This window comes from Rhinoraja longicauda, chromosome 1 (genome assembly GCF_053455715.1).
Source record: "Rhinoraja longicauda isolate Sanriku21f chromosome 1, sRhiLon1.1, whole genome shotgun sequence".
In the NCBI taxonomy this organism is placed as follows: Eukaryota; Metazoa; Chordata; class Chondrichthyes; order Rajiformes; family Arhynchobatidae; genus Rhinoraja; species Rhinoraja longicauda.
In genome coordinates, this window is record NC_135953.1 from 70477011 (window position 1) to 70494813 (window position 17803).

A 17803-nucleotide genomic window follows, 5' to 3' on the forward strand; every position below is an offset into this window, starting at 1 on the left:
CAGAGTAGGGGAATTAAAAACCAGAGGGCAAAGGATTAAGGTGAGAAGGGAAATGATTTAATAGGAACCTGAGCAGCAACATTTTCACTGGGTATGTGGAATGAGCTTCCAGAGGAAGAGTTGAGGCAGGTACTATAAAGGCAGATGCATTTAAAGACGCATGGATAGAAAGGTTAGGAGGAATATGAGCCAAATGCAGGCAAGTTGGACCAGGTTGGATGGGGCATCTTGGTTGGCATGAACGAGTTGAGCCAAAGGGCCTGTTTCCATGCAGTATGACCCCATGGCTCTGACTATGAGAACCTGCCTCCACCTCCATTTGGTAGGCGGTTGAGATTCAGAGGGCAGAATCAGAAGGAGGAAAGCAAAGCTGGAAACAAGATAGTTTTGTTGTTGTTTTAATAAATGCAGTGCGTTCCATATTCTAAGCACATGCTTTGTAAAAACAATTTTTGTTGTGTGGCTCTACTTTCTTTATTTCATATCTGTCATCTCCGGTTCTTGACCCCTCCAACAATGTGAACAATTTCCCTGTAAATGATCTGAGCAAGTGTCAAGGATTTGGATCAATGATAGCAGAAGAACACTCAACCATTGTAAAATGGGAAAAAAAGATAGTTTAGTTGTTTTATTTGCTTTTTCTACAAGTTTGCTTTCTCCCTTCTGATTCTGCCCTCTGACACCCAGGCACTTATTAAGTTCCCCTCTGCAGTTTGCAGGATGAGGTTGATGTGGTGGGTAGAGTTTAACAAGTTGGCTGATCAAACGGCAATGGCATTTTGACCGCTGACAATTTGACATTCTGCTAGCTCTAAATCTGCTGTGTTACTCCAGCGTTTCATGATCTTTTGTGGTATCCCTATTGACTCTCTGCATTTTTTTTGTCACCATCTTGCCACGAGCAGTTTGGTGAATTGAACAGTTCAACTTTTCTAAACGATCACAGTTTTCACATCTGAAGACTTCCTCCACAGCACATTATTTTTAACATTACTCTGAATTAAAATTAGGCTGTTCAAGTATTAGTCCTGAATGCCGTTTAGTGTAATCTTTGTAAAATGGCATTCCAGCACCACTTGGCCACTGCCTTTCCAGTCATTGATACTGTTGACAGTTTCTGAACTTCCTGGAGGAAATCCATGCTGTCATGCAGACTCCACATGGACAGCACTGGGGGTTAGGGTGGCTAGAAGCCTGGAACAGAAACATTTAACTGCTGCTGTCACTACCCTGTCCATGTAACATTTTCCTAGTGAGATATGTCAAGTACGAGATAGCAATCAGTTCAGATAATTGTACTCGTTTTTTGTTACATCTGCCCCTTTCCACTTATTTTACAACATGTACTTGTTGGGAAATTCTTGCAAATTGAATCTGAACGTCTTGAGCACTGAAACGGAGATTAAGACCTTCGTATGGACTAAAGGTACAGAAGTGTGAAAACACACACCTCCAGATTCAGGGATAGTTTTGTTCCAGCTGTTATCAGGCAAATGAATCATCCTACCATAACCAGAGAGCAGTCCTGAACGACAATCTACCTCATTGGTGACCCTCGGACTATCTTTGATAGGCCTTTACTGGCTTTATACTGCCACCGTTGAGTCCATCCTCACCTTCTCCATCATGGTCTGGTTTGGCTCAGCCACCAAGCACGACATCCGGAGGCTGCAATTAATCATTCGATCAGCTGAGAAGGTTGTTGGCTACAACCTTCCCCCCCATTGACGAAGTGTACACTGCAAGGGCCAGGAAGTGAGTGGGCAAGATCATCACTGACCCCTCTCACCCTGGCCACAAACTCTTTGAAGCACTTCCCTCTGGAAGGCGACTCCGGACTGTCAAAGCAGCCACAGCCAGACAGTGAGTAGTAGCTCTACTCAATAACCAAAAGTCTGTAGTCTCTTTTTACTCTGGTTTATTTCACTCATGTTTAAACCGTAATGTTGTATTCTTAATGTTTTGTGCTTTATTCTTAATTGTTTACTGTATATTCGTGTTGTTACTTGGAAGCGGAACACCAAGGCACATTCCTTGTACGTGTACATACTTGGCCAATAAACGTCTTTCATTTACCTTGCACGAAACGTTATTCCCTCATGTGTCTATGGACAGTAAATTGCTTGATTGTAATCATGTATTGTCTTTCCGCTGACTGGTTAGAATGCAACAAAAGCTTTTCACTGTACCTCAGTATACGTGACAATAAACTAAACTGAAATTCTATGTTCTGTTTAACAACTGTCTCATGCTGTATGATTTGGGGAAAATAGGGTGTAGGATTGAAAAAAATAAAGTTCTACTACTGATATGCCCTTTCCAAACATATCTTCGTTCTCTCCTCCCCCAAAAGAGCTTTGTTAGACAGATGCTTTGGTCTCTGTTCATTTGCACTAGTCAGAACAAGCTGACACTTCATCTCGGGGTGAAGCCATCTTAAGCGAGGCTTTGCCTGTGCATTCAAGGCAAGGCAGGGGGAAAACTTTACCTTCAGTCAATGCTGCAAGGCTTTACTGTCTCCAATGGTCAGGGGTAATTGCACATATAAGATTATTAAGGGGTTGGACACGTTAGAGGCAGGAAACATGTTTCCAATGTTGGGGGAGTCCAGAACAAGGGGCCACAGTTTAAGAATAAGGGGTTGGCCATTTAGAACTGAGATGAGGAAAAATGTTTTTAGTCAGAGAGTAAAATCTGTGGAATTCTCTGCCTCAGAAGGCAGTGGAGGCCAATTCTCTGAATGAATTCAAGAGAGAGCTAGATAGAGCTCTTAAGGATAGCGGTGTCAGGGGGTATGGGGAGAAGGCAGGAACGGGGTACTGATTGAGAATGATCAGCCATGATCACATTGAATGGTGGTGCTGGCTCGAAGGGCCGAATGGCCTCCTCCTGTACCTATTGTCTATTGTCTATTGTCTATTCTTATAGCTTCTGAAAATAATTGAACCCATTAAAATACATTTTAATATTAAAATAAAACTGGCCTATTACTATTTAACAATATGATGGTATTAATTGAAAGGCAAAGACTGTTGTTGGAAATCTGAAATAACAATGGAAAATCATGGAAACACTCAGCAGGTCAGGCAGCATCTGAGTGTTTTTAAGAAAGTAATTTATATTTTGAAAGTGTGGAGTTTACAGTAGTATTCTGTAGTTGGTAGTTTGTAGCCCAATGGTGCAGTGCTAAATCTTTCTCATTTCTATTCTGATGCTCTAACCTCCTTTTACTGCAGTCCAACATTTTTCCAAGTTGCTTAATTTGTCTGTTTTCTACATTCATTTGCTTCGTGTTCAGCCAAGAAATCTGGAATTAAAGCTACATTTGGTAATAGTAACCACAAATCCATGGGATTGTGGTTTAAAAAAAAACCCCATCTGGTTCATAAATGGTGTTAGGGAAAGAAGTCTTTAATAAATCAATGGACCAGTGAGATTCACATTTTGTGAACTGATAAATACAGAAATAAACTTTGAAAAGCTTTAAATGAACATTCATTTCGTTGTCTATTTATATTACATCAAAATCCAATAACTAGCAGGAAGCTAAAATTGGCAAGCATTTCACTTGTGGATTTCAAAAGAAAATGAATGGAAGTGCATCTGGTATGTATTTTGTCAACAGCTTCAAAGAACCCATAGCTGTTACAAAGTAAAGAAGCTGACTCAGTAGTAAAGCACAAACCCTGCAGTTACAGTTGGCGTTAAGACTTAAAATTAAACGGATTACTGCAATAAACACATGTTTAATGGGTCTAATGGGAGGGATATTGATGTCAAGTCACTGCCTTCTCATGTGAAACTTTGTGGGCAATATTATACTTTGTTTTGTATTGTCACTAGTGGTTGTTTATTGGAGACTAATAGTATTTAGGGTGGTAGAGTGACTAGAGACCCGGGTTCTAACGTGTCTAAGAGTGCTGTCTGTACGGAGTTTGAACATTCTCCCCGTGACCGCCTGGGCTTTTCCCGGGTACTCTGGTTTCCTCCTACACTCCAAAGATGTACAGGTTTGTAGGTTAATTTGGCTTCAGTAACAATTGTAAATTATCCCCAGTGTGTAGGATAGCGCTAGTGAAGGGGGTTTGCTGGTCGGCATGGACTTGGTGTCCGAAGGGACTGTTTCCACGCTATTTCTCTAAACTAAACAAAACTAAGTATTCTAGATCTCTGTCAGGACTTCCCTATGATATTATTTGTGGCCTATAAATCTGGTTAAGCAATAGAGCTATAGTTATTTCATCTCAACTGGGCTGGGATAATCAGTCTTTAATTTATATATAGTAAAGACTGATTATCCCAGCCCAGCTGAGATGAAATTTCAATGATGAGGCTGATAACTCGCATCCTAAAAAGAAAGTTTATATATATATAAGGCTGATAATTCACATCCTCCAAAGGAAGTATATATATATATATATATATATATATATATATATATACTTCCTTCCTTATATATATATATATATATATATATATATATATATATATATAAGGAAGGAAGTATATATATATATATATATATATATATATATATACTTTGGAGGATGTGAATTATAGCCTTATCATAAAAAAAATATGGCACTGAAGGAGATAAATCAAGGCATAGTGCCTAAGATAATCAAGAAAACCTTACCTTTCCAGTCCCTCTTCAATGCACTTGGTCCTCCAGATTAGAGCACATTTAGTAGCCATTAAAATACTTTGAGTTTCATGGAGGTCTTCTCTCTTTTCAGTTCCTGATTTCCAGAATTTCATCACTGGAGTGAAAATAGTTTTTTCCATTTCCCCTTTCAAAAATTAAATTAGATTTTAAATTTCAGTCTTTAATTATTGTTCATTCAACAGTTCCATTTTACATCCTCTATCCACACCTCAGCAAAATCCATCTCGATGTCTGCGCAGGATTCATTTTAATAATCAGAGTTTGTATGTGAGAACGAGGTGTGCTTCCGTGTAGAGATATTATCGCTGGTTATACATTGAAAAGCGTGTTATCACAACGATCTTATATATCCCCAATTGTTTCCAACTGCAGTTCCTTACTGAAAAGGAGAAACATCAACCTCGCGCACATCCCCAGTTGTGACAATCTTCAAAATCCCTCGTTGGCCGATGCATTCAGTAAGTAATCTTTTCTGACTTGACTCTCTGTTGATGCATCGTTTACAGGGCTTTCCATTTCTGTTCAAAACTTGGATATTTACACCTGTAAATATTATTTTGTAGTCTTTCAATTTTTTTGCTTTGCCACACTGGATAACTGTGCTGCGAGGAAATTTGTTGGATGGGGTGTAATTATGTCTGGGAATCTGGTGATTGGAGTAATCCTGTTGTTCTTGTGCAATGTTTTTCAATTCCTGGCTCACAATGACTGAACAACAGTAGGTGAGGCAATAGTGGTAGCTCTGTAGTTGATATTTTTCCACTGTTAGTTGGAGAGAATTGACAATAGCATACTGTCATGCCATTTTCATAAGTTTATATAATAATGAACAGGTGATGCATGAGGTCCCATCTTTATACCAACTGGTATGTTGGGATAAAGACGATGACATATGATGAAAGAATGGGTTGCCTGGGCTTGTATTCACTGGAATTTAGAAGGATGAGAGGAATTTAGAAGGATGAGAGGATTGGACAGGCTAGATGCAGGAAAAATGTTCCCGATGTTGGGGGAGTCCAGAACCAGGGGTCACAGTTTAAGAATAAGGGGTAGGCCATTTAGGACTGAGATGAGGAAAAGCTTTTTCACAAAGAAAGTTGTGAATCTGTGGAATTCCTGCTTTTTCCCCATATCCCTTGATTCCTTTAGACCGAAGAGCTAAATCTAACTCTCTTGAAAACATCCAGTGAATTGGCCGTGGAATTCTCTAATTCCACGGCCAATTCACTGGATGTTTTCAAGAGAGTTAGATTTAGCTCTTCGGTCTAAAGGAATCAAGGGATATGGGGAAAAAGCAGGAAAGGGGTACTGATTTTAGATGATCAGCCATGATCACATTGAATGGTGGTACTGGCTCGAAGAGCCGAATGGCCTACTCCTGATTCTATTTTTCTGTGTTTCTATGGTGTCCGATCATATATATTTAAATACAGATACAGTGCTGGGAATGTGACTTCTTTCACCGTTCATTATACAGTCGGATTGAGACTGCATCCCAGAGTTTCCAACATATTAGTGTTAACTTAATATTCTGTTTAATGCTGTTTAATGCTGTTTAATGCTGTTTAATGCTGTTTAAATAAAAGTTTGCTCATTGAACGGTTCGAGATATTCTAGGTACTCAGTGCTGCAGTCATCTTTGTACAGATTTAGAGAAGGATGAAATCTACCAATATTTTTACTTCTGCTCAATATTCAAAGCTTCTTTGTAGGTGTCCTGAGAAAGAGATAGGAAGGCAGGAACTGCAAATGCTGGTTTAAACTGAAGATAGACAAAAAAAACTGGATGAACTCAGCGGGTCAGGCAATATATTTTCATGTACAGCTCGGCAAGACTATCGCCAAGCATAAGCACAATTGCCCCAGTCAGGACAGAACAGCCCACTGAGTCTATGTGCAAGAGGTGCCATTTTTGGTGCCATTTTACAGTCCCAGCTACAGAGGCCCGTGGTTGCCATCGCCTCCATTCCGGTCGTCATGCGAACCGATGTCCCTCTCCATGCCTGACCTTTGTTCCCTGGGTGCAACTCCTGCAGCCGACCTCGAGGGCAGGGAAGGAAAGACCCCCTTACCGGGCCCTTTGTCCAGCATCTGCTACCATCGCCGTCCACCTCCAACACCTCTCCGATTCCTGATCCACAGGGCGAGCAGGGGCCGGGCTCAGTGGCCTTCCCCTCGCTGAGCCAAGCACCAGGCTGCTGCAGGGCCATGAACAGCGCTCTCCACCATTGAGGTCCTCTGGTCCACTTACCTGCCCTCTGTCCAACCCCCTCTTCTCCTGTCCACGGGTCGTACAGAGGCCAGGCAACCTCTCCGGGCCAATTCTCATTAGCGCGACAGCGAGCCAGGCCTGTTGTCAAGCATGGCTGCTGCGGCCCACGTCCTTTTTTATTTAATGACCAATATTTGCTGCTTTGCTATGATGGTGAGATTATTTTGTTTTGATATTGACTGCTGATTTGTTATCACAAGAGATGTTTTGGGTTTATTCCTTTTCCTTTTCCTTTTCTAAGGAGCTGATAGCGATGAGTCCACTCCTATCACCCCATATGGTGAAACATTCCTCGACCCCAAATCTGAAGGTTATCAGGTGAGTCAGAGCAGTTACTAAAAAACACAAATTGGCCATTTAATGGAAAGGATGACTGATTGAGGAGTCAGTTGTGCAGATGGACCTGCAAAATTTACAGTGCGGTGTAGTCACTTAGATTACATTCTGTCTGGGGAAATCCAAAATAAAATTGGTTCACATTAAAGCTTATTTGCTGACAAACATCAGCAATGTACTTCTATATGTAATGCAACTGAGTAAACTGATTTTGCCTATTATATTGAAGGTAGACACAAAATGCTGGAGTAACTCAGCGGGACAGGCAGCATCTCTGGAGAGAAGGAATGGGTGACGTTTTGGGTCGAGACCCTCAGACTGATGTCAGGGGAGTGGGCGGGCAGAGATAGAATGTAGTCAGAGACAGTAAGACTGGTGGGAGAGCTGGGATGGGGGAGGGGATGGGGAGAGAGGGAAAGCAAGGGCTATTTGAAGATAGAGAAGTTAATGTTCATACCGCTGGGGTGTAAGCTACCCAAACAAAATATGAGGTGCTGTTCCTTGAATTTGCACTGGGCCTCACTCTGACAATGGAGGAGGCCCAGGACAGAAAGGTCAGATTAGTAATGGGAGGGGGAGTTAAAGTGCTGAGCAACCGGGAGATCTGGTAGGTTAAGGTGGACTGAGCGGAGGTGTTCAGCGAAACGATCGGCAAGCCTGCACTTGGTCTCTCCGATGTACAGGAGTTGACACCTGGAACAGCGGATACAGTAGATGAGGTTGGAGCAGGTGCAAGTGAACCTCTGCCTCACCTGGAAAGACCGTCGGGGTCCTTGGATGGAGTCGAGGGGGGAGGTAAAGGGACAGGTGTTGCATCTCCTGCAGTTGCAGGGGAAGGTACCTGGGGAGGGAGTGGTTTGGGTGGGATGGGACGAGTTGACCAGGGAGTTGCGGAGGGAAGGGTCTCTGCAGAAAGCAGAAAGGGGTGGAGATGGGAAGATGTGGCCAGTAGTGGGATCCCGTTGGAGGTGGAGGATTATATGCTGTATGCGACGGCTGATGGATTGGAAGGTGAGGACAAGGGGGACTCTGTCCTTGTTACGAATGGGGGAAGGGGGAGCAAGAACGGAGCTGCGGGATATCGAGGAGACCCAAGTGAGAGCCTCGTCTATAGTGGAAGAGGGGAACCCCCTTTCTTAAAGAATGAGGACATATCCCAATATATCTTGCCCATTATATTGTTCTTGCATATAATAGAATGTCATGAGGTTCCTTAAAGTGGTTTGGACAGGTGTATTATGGCTTGTATCTGACAATTGCCAAACATTCTTTTAAATAATAAAGAGGAATTGCATAAATCTGACAAGGTTTAATTTGGAACAAACTTGAATATATCAAACTCAAATGAGGAAATTCTGCTTTAATCTTTCACCATCCTGATATTGCCATGGGGACAGTTTAGTTCAACGTTGGTTCTCTGCAGAGTTCCTCACTAGAGCAGTCAGGCGTTACTGGATGCCCTGTATTTGACTGGTTAGTCCAGAAGCCGCCTGATTCACCACCTATGATCTGCACTTCATATGTTCATAAGTGATAGGAGCAGAATTAGGCCATTCGGCCCATCAAGTCTACTCCACCATTCAAACATGACTGATCTATCTTTCCCCCTCAACCCCATTCTCCTGCCTTCTCCCCATAACTTGCCCCCAATTCTCCCATGCGAGGAGGACCAGGACAGCTGATACCCTAAAGAGAGGCGTAACCTGACATACAGCCTCTGGACCATCCTGACAGCCTTTGACAGTTCTCTCCTCTCAGAGAGTGTTATTTCGCCAGTGGTTCCAAATGGTAGTTACATTTTTTTGTTTTTTCAAAAGGTGAATGGATCTAAGTTTTGAAATAGTCAAGGACAAGAGCAAGATTGGATCTCTGGGCAAATAGCTAAATTGGGAGTAGGCTATTTACAGTGGTATTGGGGAGGAGCTGGGGGAGAGTAGATTGGAAGCTGTTGATACTGGGGAATGCCCACATCTGATGTGAGTCATTTGAAGCCCATCAGGTTTTAGGACCAACATGTTCCTGTGAGGAATAGAGACAAGGATGTCAAGGGATGAGAGATGTTGCAAATTTAGTCAAAAAGAGAAAAGAAGCAGATGCAAGGTTTGGGAAGGTCTGGGCAGGATCTGAGTATGAGAAATATAAAAGAAGCAATAGGAAAAAAAAATCAGGGTTCAAAAAAGGTCTTGAATTATCCTTTACATATGATAAGCTGACCCTAAGGCAATTGATATATGCTTTAAAAACACAAGGTCTCGAGGGAGAAGGTAGGACTATTCCAATACAAAGGAGACAATTAATGCCGAGAGATGGAAAACAATGCAAGATTTCAAAATTACCATTGGTATTTATCAAGGAGGAGGACATGGAGGATAGTGAGATCAGGGAGGTATATGTTGATATTCTAGGGCATGTTGATATCAAGATAGGAGAAGTGTTGGGGTTCGAAGAATATTATGGTGGATAACTGCCCAGCTCCCGATGGGATTCGCCACAAGTTGTTTAGAGAGGTAAGCGAGGAGATTGCTGGGGCGTTGGTGGAGATCTTTGTATCCTCTTTAGCCACAGGCAAGGTCCCAGAATACTGGTGGATAGCCAATATTGTTATTTTGTATAAGAAGGGCAATGGGGACAAATCAGAAATTATAGGTCAATGAACCTTGCGCCAGTGATGGGGAAAATATTGGGGAATGTTCTAAGGAATAAGATCTACTCTCATCTGGAGAGGAGGATCAAACCCGGGTCACTGGTGCTGTGAGGCAGCAGCTCTACCAGCACCTCTGCCACTATTGGATGTCTGCTGTAATAAGTATACATTACATAACGTGTGGAGGTGACAAGTGCATGGATTTGTCTCGGTTTTGTTTCAAGAGAGTGGTGCTCATACTTATGAAAGTATTCCAGCATTCTGCTTTTGCTGCGCTCACATATGAGTAGCTGCTTATCAACAAACAAGTAAAGAGCGATATAACTGGCTATTTCAGCCTTTCACGCCTACCTACGTACGCCTCTGCATTTTTTTTCTGCAGGCAGACCAAGAAACACATTTATTAGATGACACTGGATCTAAATTTTTTAATTGGCTGAAGTTGAACTGGGCTAATAATTTCAGCATATTTTTCTCACTTCAATGGTTCACCTTGTTTAACGATTATCTACATGCCAACATTTCAGCTCTGTTGACTGGTAAATGTTATAAATGACATTCAGAACTGATGATTTATGTGATGAATGTGGATCAAACTGATCAAGATGGAAGAAGCCATGAAAACTTGCATGTCAATATTTTTATACTTCGGTTCATTTTGATATGTTCCTTCTAGTGCAACAAACTCAATGATTCTGTACTTATTTTTAGAAATCTGTTCTCTCTCAGATATTAAGAAAGCAGCTACCTGGTATGGATACATCCGTAAAGCGGAGCAATGATGTGAGGTAAAGAGATTTCATAATTTGCTTTGTACTATTACGCATCTATAAGAACATTCCCAATATAGTTATATCAACAGTCGATTTATATCGTATATCTTTTTTTCCATTATATTGCTCATAATGCTTTTGTGTTTCACTGTTTATATTTGTGACCTTTGCCTCACTTTGGGGAAACATTGGGAGTTTAGTTCATGACTATCAATCGGGAGTTCTGATCTATGCAGAAACAAGGAACTGCAGATGCTGGTTAACCAAGGAAAGACACAATGACATTTTGTGTCCCGACCCGAAACATCAGTTATTCATGTTCTCCAGAGATGCTGCCTGACCTGTTGAGTTACTTCAGTATTTTGTGTCTTGCCGTTCTAAGCTATGCACGTGGATGGTTTTGTTGGTGCTTTTTGTCCGTATTCACTTTACATGTTCAAGTGGGTGCAAATGTGATGTAAATATACTTTTTCTGAGGGCATGTGAGTTAAGGCATGTAAATATTTAGTTTAGATATACAGAGCAGAAACAGGTCCTATGACCCGCCGAGTCCGCACCGACTAGCGATCTCTGCACATTAACGCTATCATACACGCGAGGGACAATTTACATTTATATCAAAACTATTAACTACAAACCTGGACGTCTTTGGCGTGTGGGAAGAAACCAAAGATCTCTGAGAAAACCCACACAGATCACGGGGAGAATGTACAAACTCTGTACAGACAAGTACCCATAGACAGGATCGAACCCGGGTCTCTGGCGCTGTAAGGCTGCAACTCTACGGCTGTGCCACCGTGCCACAAAATGTTGTAGATGTTCGGGTATTGAGATATACAGTGCCCTCCATAATGTTTTGGACAAAGACCCATCATTTATTTATTTGCCCCTGTACTCCACCATTTGAGATTTGTAATAGAAAAAAATCACATGTGGTCAAAGTGCACATTGTCAGATTTTAATAAAGGCCATTTTTATACATTTTGGTTTCACCGTGTAGAAATTACAGCTGTGTTTATACATAGTCCCCCCCCCCCCCCCATTTCAGGGCACCATAATGTTTGGGACACATGGCTTCACAGGTGTTTGTAATTGCTCATGTGCGTAATAATTGCCTCCTTAATGCAGGTATAACATAGCTCTCATTTCCCAATCTTTGCTCCAGTCTTTCCATCACCTTTGGAAACTTTTATTGCTGTTTATCAACATGAGGACCAAAGTTGTGCCAATGAAAGTCAAATAAGCCATTATGAGACTGAGACACAAGAATAAAACTGTCAGACACATCAGCCAAACCTTATGCTTACCAAAATCAACTGTTTGGAGCATCATTAAGAAGGAAGAGAGCACTGGTGAGCTCACTAATCGCAAAGGGACTGGCAGGCCAAGGAAGACCTCCACAGCTGATGACAGAAGAATTCTCTCTATAATAAAGAAAAATCCCCAAACACCTGTCCGACAGATCAGAACACTCTTCAGGAGTCACGTATGGATTTGTCAATGACCACTGTCCGCAGAAGACTTCATGAACAGAAATACAGAGGCTACACTGCAAGATGCAAACCACTGGTTAGCTGCAAAAATAGGATGGCCAGGTTACAATTTGCCAAGAAGTACTTAAAAGAGCAACTACAGTTCTGGAAAAAGAGAATGAGATGAAGATTAACTTATATCAGAGTGATGGCAAGAGCAAAGTATGGAGGAGAGAAGGAACTGCCCATGATCCAAAGCATACCACCTCATCTGTGAAACACAGTGGTGGGGGTGTTATAGCCTAGGCATGTATGGCTGCTGAAGGTACTGGTTCACTTATCTTCATTGTTGATACAACTGCTGATGGTAGTAGCATGATGAATTCCGAAGTATATAGACACATCGTATCTGCTCAAGTTCAAGCAAATGCCTCAAACTCATTGGCCGGCGGTTCATTCTACAGCAAGACAATGATCCCAAACATACTGCTAAAGCAAAGGTTTTCAAAGGTTAAAAATGGTCAATTCTTGAGTGGCCAAGTCACTGAACCCAATTGAGCATGCCTTTTATATACAAGAGAAAACTGAAGGGGACTAGCCCCCAAGCAGAAGCTAAAGATGGCTGGAATACAGGCCTGGTAGAGCATCACCAGAGAAGACACCCAGCAACTGGTGATGTCCATGAATCGCAGACTTCAAGCAGTCATTGCATGCAAAGGATATGCAACAAAATACTAAACATGACTACTTTCATTTACATGACATTGCCGTTTTCCAAACATCACGGTGCCCTGAAATGGAGGGGACTATGTATAAACCCTGCTGTATTTTCTACATGGTGAAACGAAAATTTATAAAAATGGCCTTTATTAAAATCTGACAATGTGCATTTTAACCACATGTAATTTTTTTTCTATTACAAATCTCAAATTGTGGAGTACAGAGGCAAATAATTAAATAAAGGGTCTTTGTCCCAATCATTATGCAAGGTACTGTATCGTGGAATGGAGAATACTAGGAGTTTGTATTCACAGATCTAACAGGACATGAGGGTAAAATGCTTAAGAAGATATGGTATGTTTCTATGGGTCAAGGCTCTGGAAATAAAAGCTGGTTTCAAAGTTTACATTTTCAAAGTTCTGTTTAATTTATAAACCAATTTAGCCTCAACTGACAGTCCATTCAGTTTAATTTGTTACATTACAAAAATGACCACAAAGATGTCTGCTGATAGTTAAATGAATGCTGATGGAATTGGATGGTTTAACTGAGGGTAGGTTGAAGATGATGGTGTTATCTTTGGAATAGCAGAGGCTGGATGGGTAGGGAAGGGGAAGGGGACAACAGGGCAGAATTGACTGAGATTAAACAGATGACAAGTCAAAGAGGATGGGACTGGACTAGTTCCTATTTTGTCAATGATTATGGAAGCATGGATCTGAGTTGATGGACACAATGATGAGAGGAGAGTTGAGCATTTTTTGTTCTCCTGGTGTTGGTGGAGCTCATTTTCTAGTGCAGTGATAGGAGCAGAAATCATCTTCACATTTAAAAGGCACGGATCAAGGTAAGGTATGCCAGGGGCTGGAAGGTTGAATGCCTATTTGTTGGCCATTGTGGGCACAAACTCGGCTCAACAAGGTACAAGTGACATCAGCCACCACATTGCAAGATGCTTATTAAAATCAGAAAATTATGGAAATACATGGCATTGGTGGAGCGGGGAGCAATTTTTCTTTCTATTTCGGGTGTTCTTTGCATATTGTAGCTTTGCAAGATCTGCCGTAAGGTTTGTGCTTGCTGTCTGATCTGCTGTATGGTTGCACTTTGTTTTGTTTTGGATCTTCTGTGCTTGCAGCTATCTTTGTGTTTGATTACAGAGCTGTTCAGGTGAATCTCAGGCTGCTGTTTTGGAGCGGTTTGTCCCCTGCTTCTGCTGACACCATCGGGACCCGTGGCTTTGCCTGGGTGGAGTCTGCTCAGCTCTTTCCTCACCTGCTCAGCCTTGATGGTCAGGCGCGACAAAGAAAAGGCAGAGGAAGTGGACCAGGGGGGTTGAGGGGGAGTGTCCGTCGGGGAACAGGCGGGAGGGTGGGCAGAGGGCCCACCATTTAAACCTATTTAAAAAACAGGGTTCGCTTGTTGGCCCATTCCCCTGATTGCTTTCCCTCCCCAGGCCACTGGTCTTCTTGTAACCTGTAATGCTCTTCATACCACTCCACACATCCCTCATGTTGCTCTGCTGAAGTTTCAGCTCCAGCTTTCTCCTGCAGTCATCCTTGCCCTGTCTCAGTTTCGCATTCAGGTCTTTCTGCATATATCGACATAAGGTCATAGCAAAGATTGTCGGAAACGACAGCGATTATATAGTAGGAGGACCTTACTAAATAAGCATGAAAGCATCTTAGAAGGGGGCAAACCTGGGGATTTCTTAGTCCCTGAGAGTTTGGAGGCAGATAGCAGTATTTGAGAGCTTCTCGTTTGGTGTAGATTGATAACTAGGATTCTGACTTTGGGAATTTTCATCTGGAAGTTTGCATTGCAGTGGAATGTTTTATTAGCCTTGATGACAGAAACAATTTCTTGAAAATAAATCTGGGTGGTGCTTAAAGAAGCATAAGATGTAGGTACCTGGAGCAAAGCAAGCACAAGGGACCAGTACTACAGAGTCTGTGGAGAATAAATAGTGACTTAGACCCTGATTCATCCTTGGAAGAGCCTGAGATTCCCTCATTGGTCACCTCATAACCCATAAAACTCTCTTTGATATTGAAGGACTGTTGAAGATGACAGACTGCAAATTAATTATGTCAGAAGTTCTGTTTTTACCTTGCTGTTTCTACGTAAATAGGTTTGTTGCCAACTCTTTGAAATTTAAGAACTTCAGCGACCCTCTGAAGAAGGGTCTCGACCTGAAACGTCACCCATTCCATCTCTCTAAATATGCTGCCTGTTCCAGCATTTTGTGTCTACCTTCGATTTTAAACCAGCATCTGCAGTTCTTTCCTACACTCTGAAATACTTTGGTGACATTTGTGGAGCAAATGTATTTATCAGTGATCAGAAATCTATTTCAGCTCAGTTGGCTACTGAGTTTGTTTTAATAAAAGAATATTCTGTACCAAAATAATGTCCATCTTTGGTGCAATTTCTGGCTGCTGTTACTTTAAAAACAAATAGCTTAATCCAGCACTAATGAAGCATTTTTGGTCTATAACTCTGCAGTTTATCAGTATTAGTAAAATTATATTTCTTAGAAAAATAATAAATGCTGTTTAATTATTTGCAGGAACTGCCAGGTTGCAAATTTGGATGTGGACGGTGCGAGGCTGCCAGTATCACACTCTGACCATTGCTCTGTAGAGGAAAAATCTGAAGTAGAATATTCCACGGTCGATGACAGTATTTTCTACCAGAGGTCGTCTGCTCAGGCATTGCCTAAAGACTATTGCAGCATTCAAGCAGCAAGCGATTACCAGGAGGGTCATTCGTCATCCTCTGGCTGCACGGAAGAATCCGCTTATGGAGAAGTCAATGCAGATGAGGAATCAATAACGCCCTACGCTTGCTTCTATGGTGTAACAAAGAAATCAAAAGAAGGTTGGCTGGATAAACTCTCACCACAAGGGTAAGTGCATCATGTTTTTGAAAACGCACACATTTAAAAGTTTTTCTTCTATTCACCATTAACAGCATTCTTCAAATTCAGATGGTTGTTGGCCGTTTGAAGTACTCATTGTTTTTTCAATCATATGGTACTAAAATTTACCACAATCTAAAATGAAGAGCCATTTCTATGGTTGGCCTAATTATCCAGTTGCTTTCTTGCTGAGAAACTTCCAACATTTGGCTCAGTAATTTGAGGCACAAAAACTGTCTCAAAAAATACAATACAAATTTAGTCAATGTCATGCCAGTTGTGAGGGAGAAATAAACTCTAATGCTTTCTGCTGGAGGTGCAAAACCAAATCCAGGCCGAGTGCAGAACTGGTGCAAGTGAGTGGGTGATCATTTTTGTCCAGTTTACATGTTTACTCCATGAGCGAAATACTGCATGACACATACTTATGAATTTACTGTTCTCTCCTGTTTGCTGCAGCCACTCCCCACCACTGTGCCATCTCGTTGTCACAACTACTAGCATTGTAGCTGTAAAATGTAGCTGTGCAGTGCTCATAGTTGGAGGGGCAAGGAGTGCTGCGTTCTAAGCGGTTTATCTGTAAATCACCTACTTGTAACATAAATTAAGCCAGTCATGTTATTAGGAAAGATACAAACACTACCTCTGGAAGTATGCAGAGTAGGCAGATAGTGATGTCAATTCAAGTACATAGAAACATAGAAAATAGATGCAGGAGCAGGCCATTCGGCCCTTCGAGCCAGCACCACACCATTCATTGTGATCATGGCTGATCATCCACCATCAATAACCCGTGCCTGCCTTCTCCCCATATCCCTTGATTCCACTAGCCCCTAGAGCTCTATCTAACTCTCTCTTAAATCCATCCAGTGATTTGGCTTCCACTGCCCTCTATGGCAGAGAATTCCACAAATTCACGACTCTCTGGGTGAAAAAGTTTTTTTTCACCTCTGTGTGACTGAAAAAGTTTTTTTTCACCTCAGGTTTAAACGGCCTCCCCTTTATTCTCAGGCTGTGGCCCCTGGTTTTGGACTTGCCCAACACTGGGAACATTTTTCCTGCATCTAGCTTAGTACATTGTTGATTTAATGCCACCATGTGAGATAGACATTAATGGTCTAACTAAAGCCAAATGCTCAACCCGTTGGGTGAATCAAGCATTTAGTTGTAGCGTTAGACCCCTCAGCCTGGGCTTTTCATGGGGATCCTCAATGATGTGGACGTTCGTTATTGGTTATTTTCTTTGGTGTGGTGGGTCACACAAGTCAGTGTTTAATGTCTCCCGACTGCTTTAGTTTTTTATAAAGTTTCCAGGGAATTGTATATCGGGAGATCCCCTTTGCCCCCAGACACACATATTTTTGGCTGCCATTACTGTCACAGTGCAACATGCCAGGAAGAATGAACACAGATCACACAGGAAAGGATATTCTGCTCGGCAGAGCAAGAGGGAATGTAGGACTCTCAGCAAAAGGTTTCATTCATTGAGGTCTTAAGGAGCATTGTCAGTCAGGGACAGCACACAATGGGCCTATAATTTAATATCAAGTGCGTCAGAACGAGAAATGAATGTAGATTTCTTTTTGCTAGTATGAACGTTTGGTTTGAGGTTTTCCAGGCTGGAGTTGGAGATGCCTGTGATATATCCATGTGTATTACACCATGTAAAGGAGGCCGCATCGGGTTCTCTGGGGTGCAATAGATGAGGTTGGAGTGCGTCCATGTTTCTTACCTGGAAGGACTGCTGGAGCCCCAGGATGGGTGAGGAAGGAGGTATAGGTGCAACATCTCCTGTGGGTGCAGGAGAACATAGATGCGGAGGAGTCCAAACTTGCATTCTCTTTTGTGAAAGAGTAGTGCAGTGGAGTGAGAACATGGGTATTATTTTAGATTTTTTTTTAGATTTAGGTTATGAGGAAAGTAAGTCTCCCAATATTCAGCACGTCCAGTAGCATCTTTGGAAAGAGAAACAGTTCATCCTTTAGGTCTAGGACTCTTCA

General features: G+C 42.0%; 1 protein-coding gene across 6 annotated transcripts in view; it reads left to right on the forward strand.

The window, feature by feature from the left end:
• Positions 1 to 17803, forward strand: part of arap2 (ArfGAP with RhoGAP domain, ankyrin repeat and PH domain 2) — a 325749-nt gene that overhangs the window by 79395 nt on the left and 228551 nt on the right. For 4 of the 6 annotated variants that reach the window (XM_078400296.1, XM_078400306.1, XM_078400289.1 and 1 more), the window contains 4 exons: positions 5039 to 5124; positions 7180 to 7256; positions 10630 to 10706; positions 15453 to 15791. In XM_078400296.1, coding sequence (XP_078256422.1) covers positions 5039 to 5124; positions 7180 to 7256; positions 10630 to 10706; positions 15453 to 15791 — 579 coding nt within the window. The remainder of the gene's footprint in view (positions 1 to 5038; positions 5125 to 7179; positions 7257 to 10629; positions 10707 to 15452; positions 15792 to 17803) is intronic. The other 2 variants (XM_078400332.1, XM_078400315.1) reach the window with 1 other exon arrangement.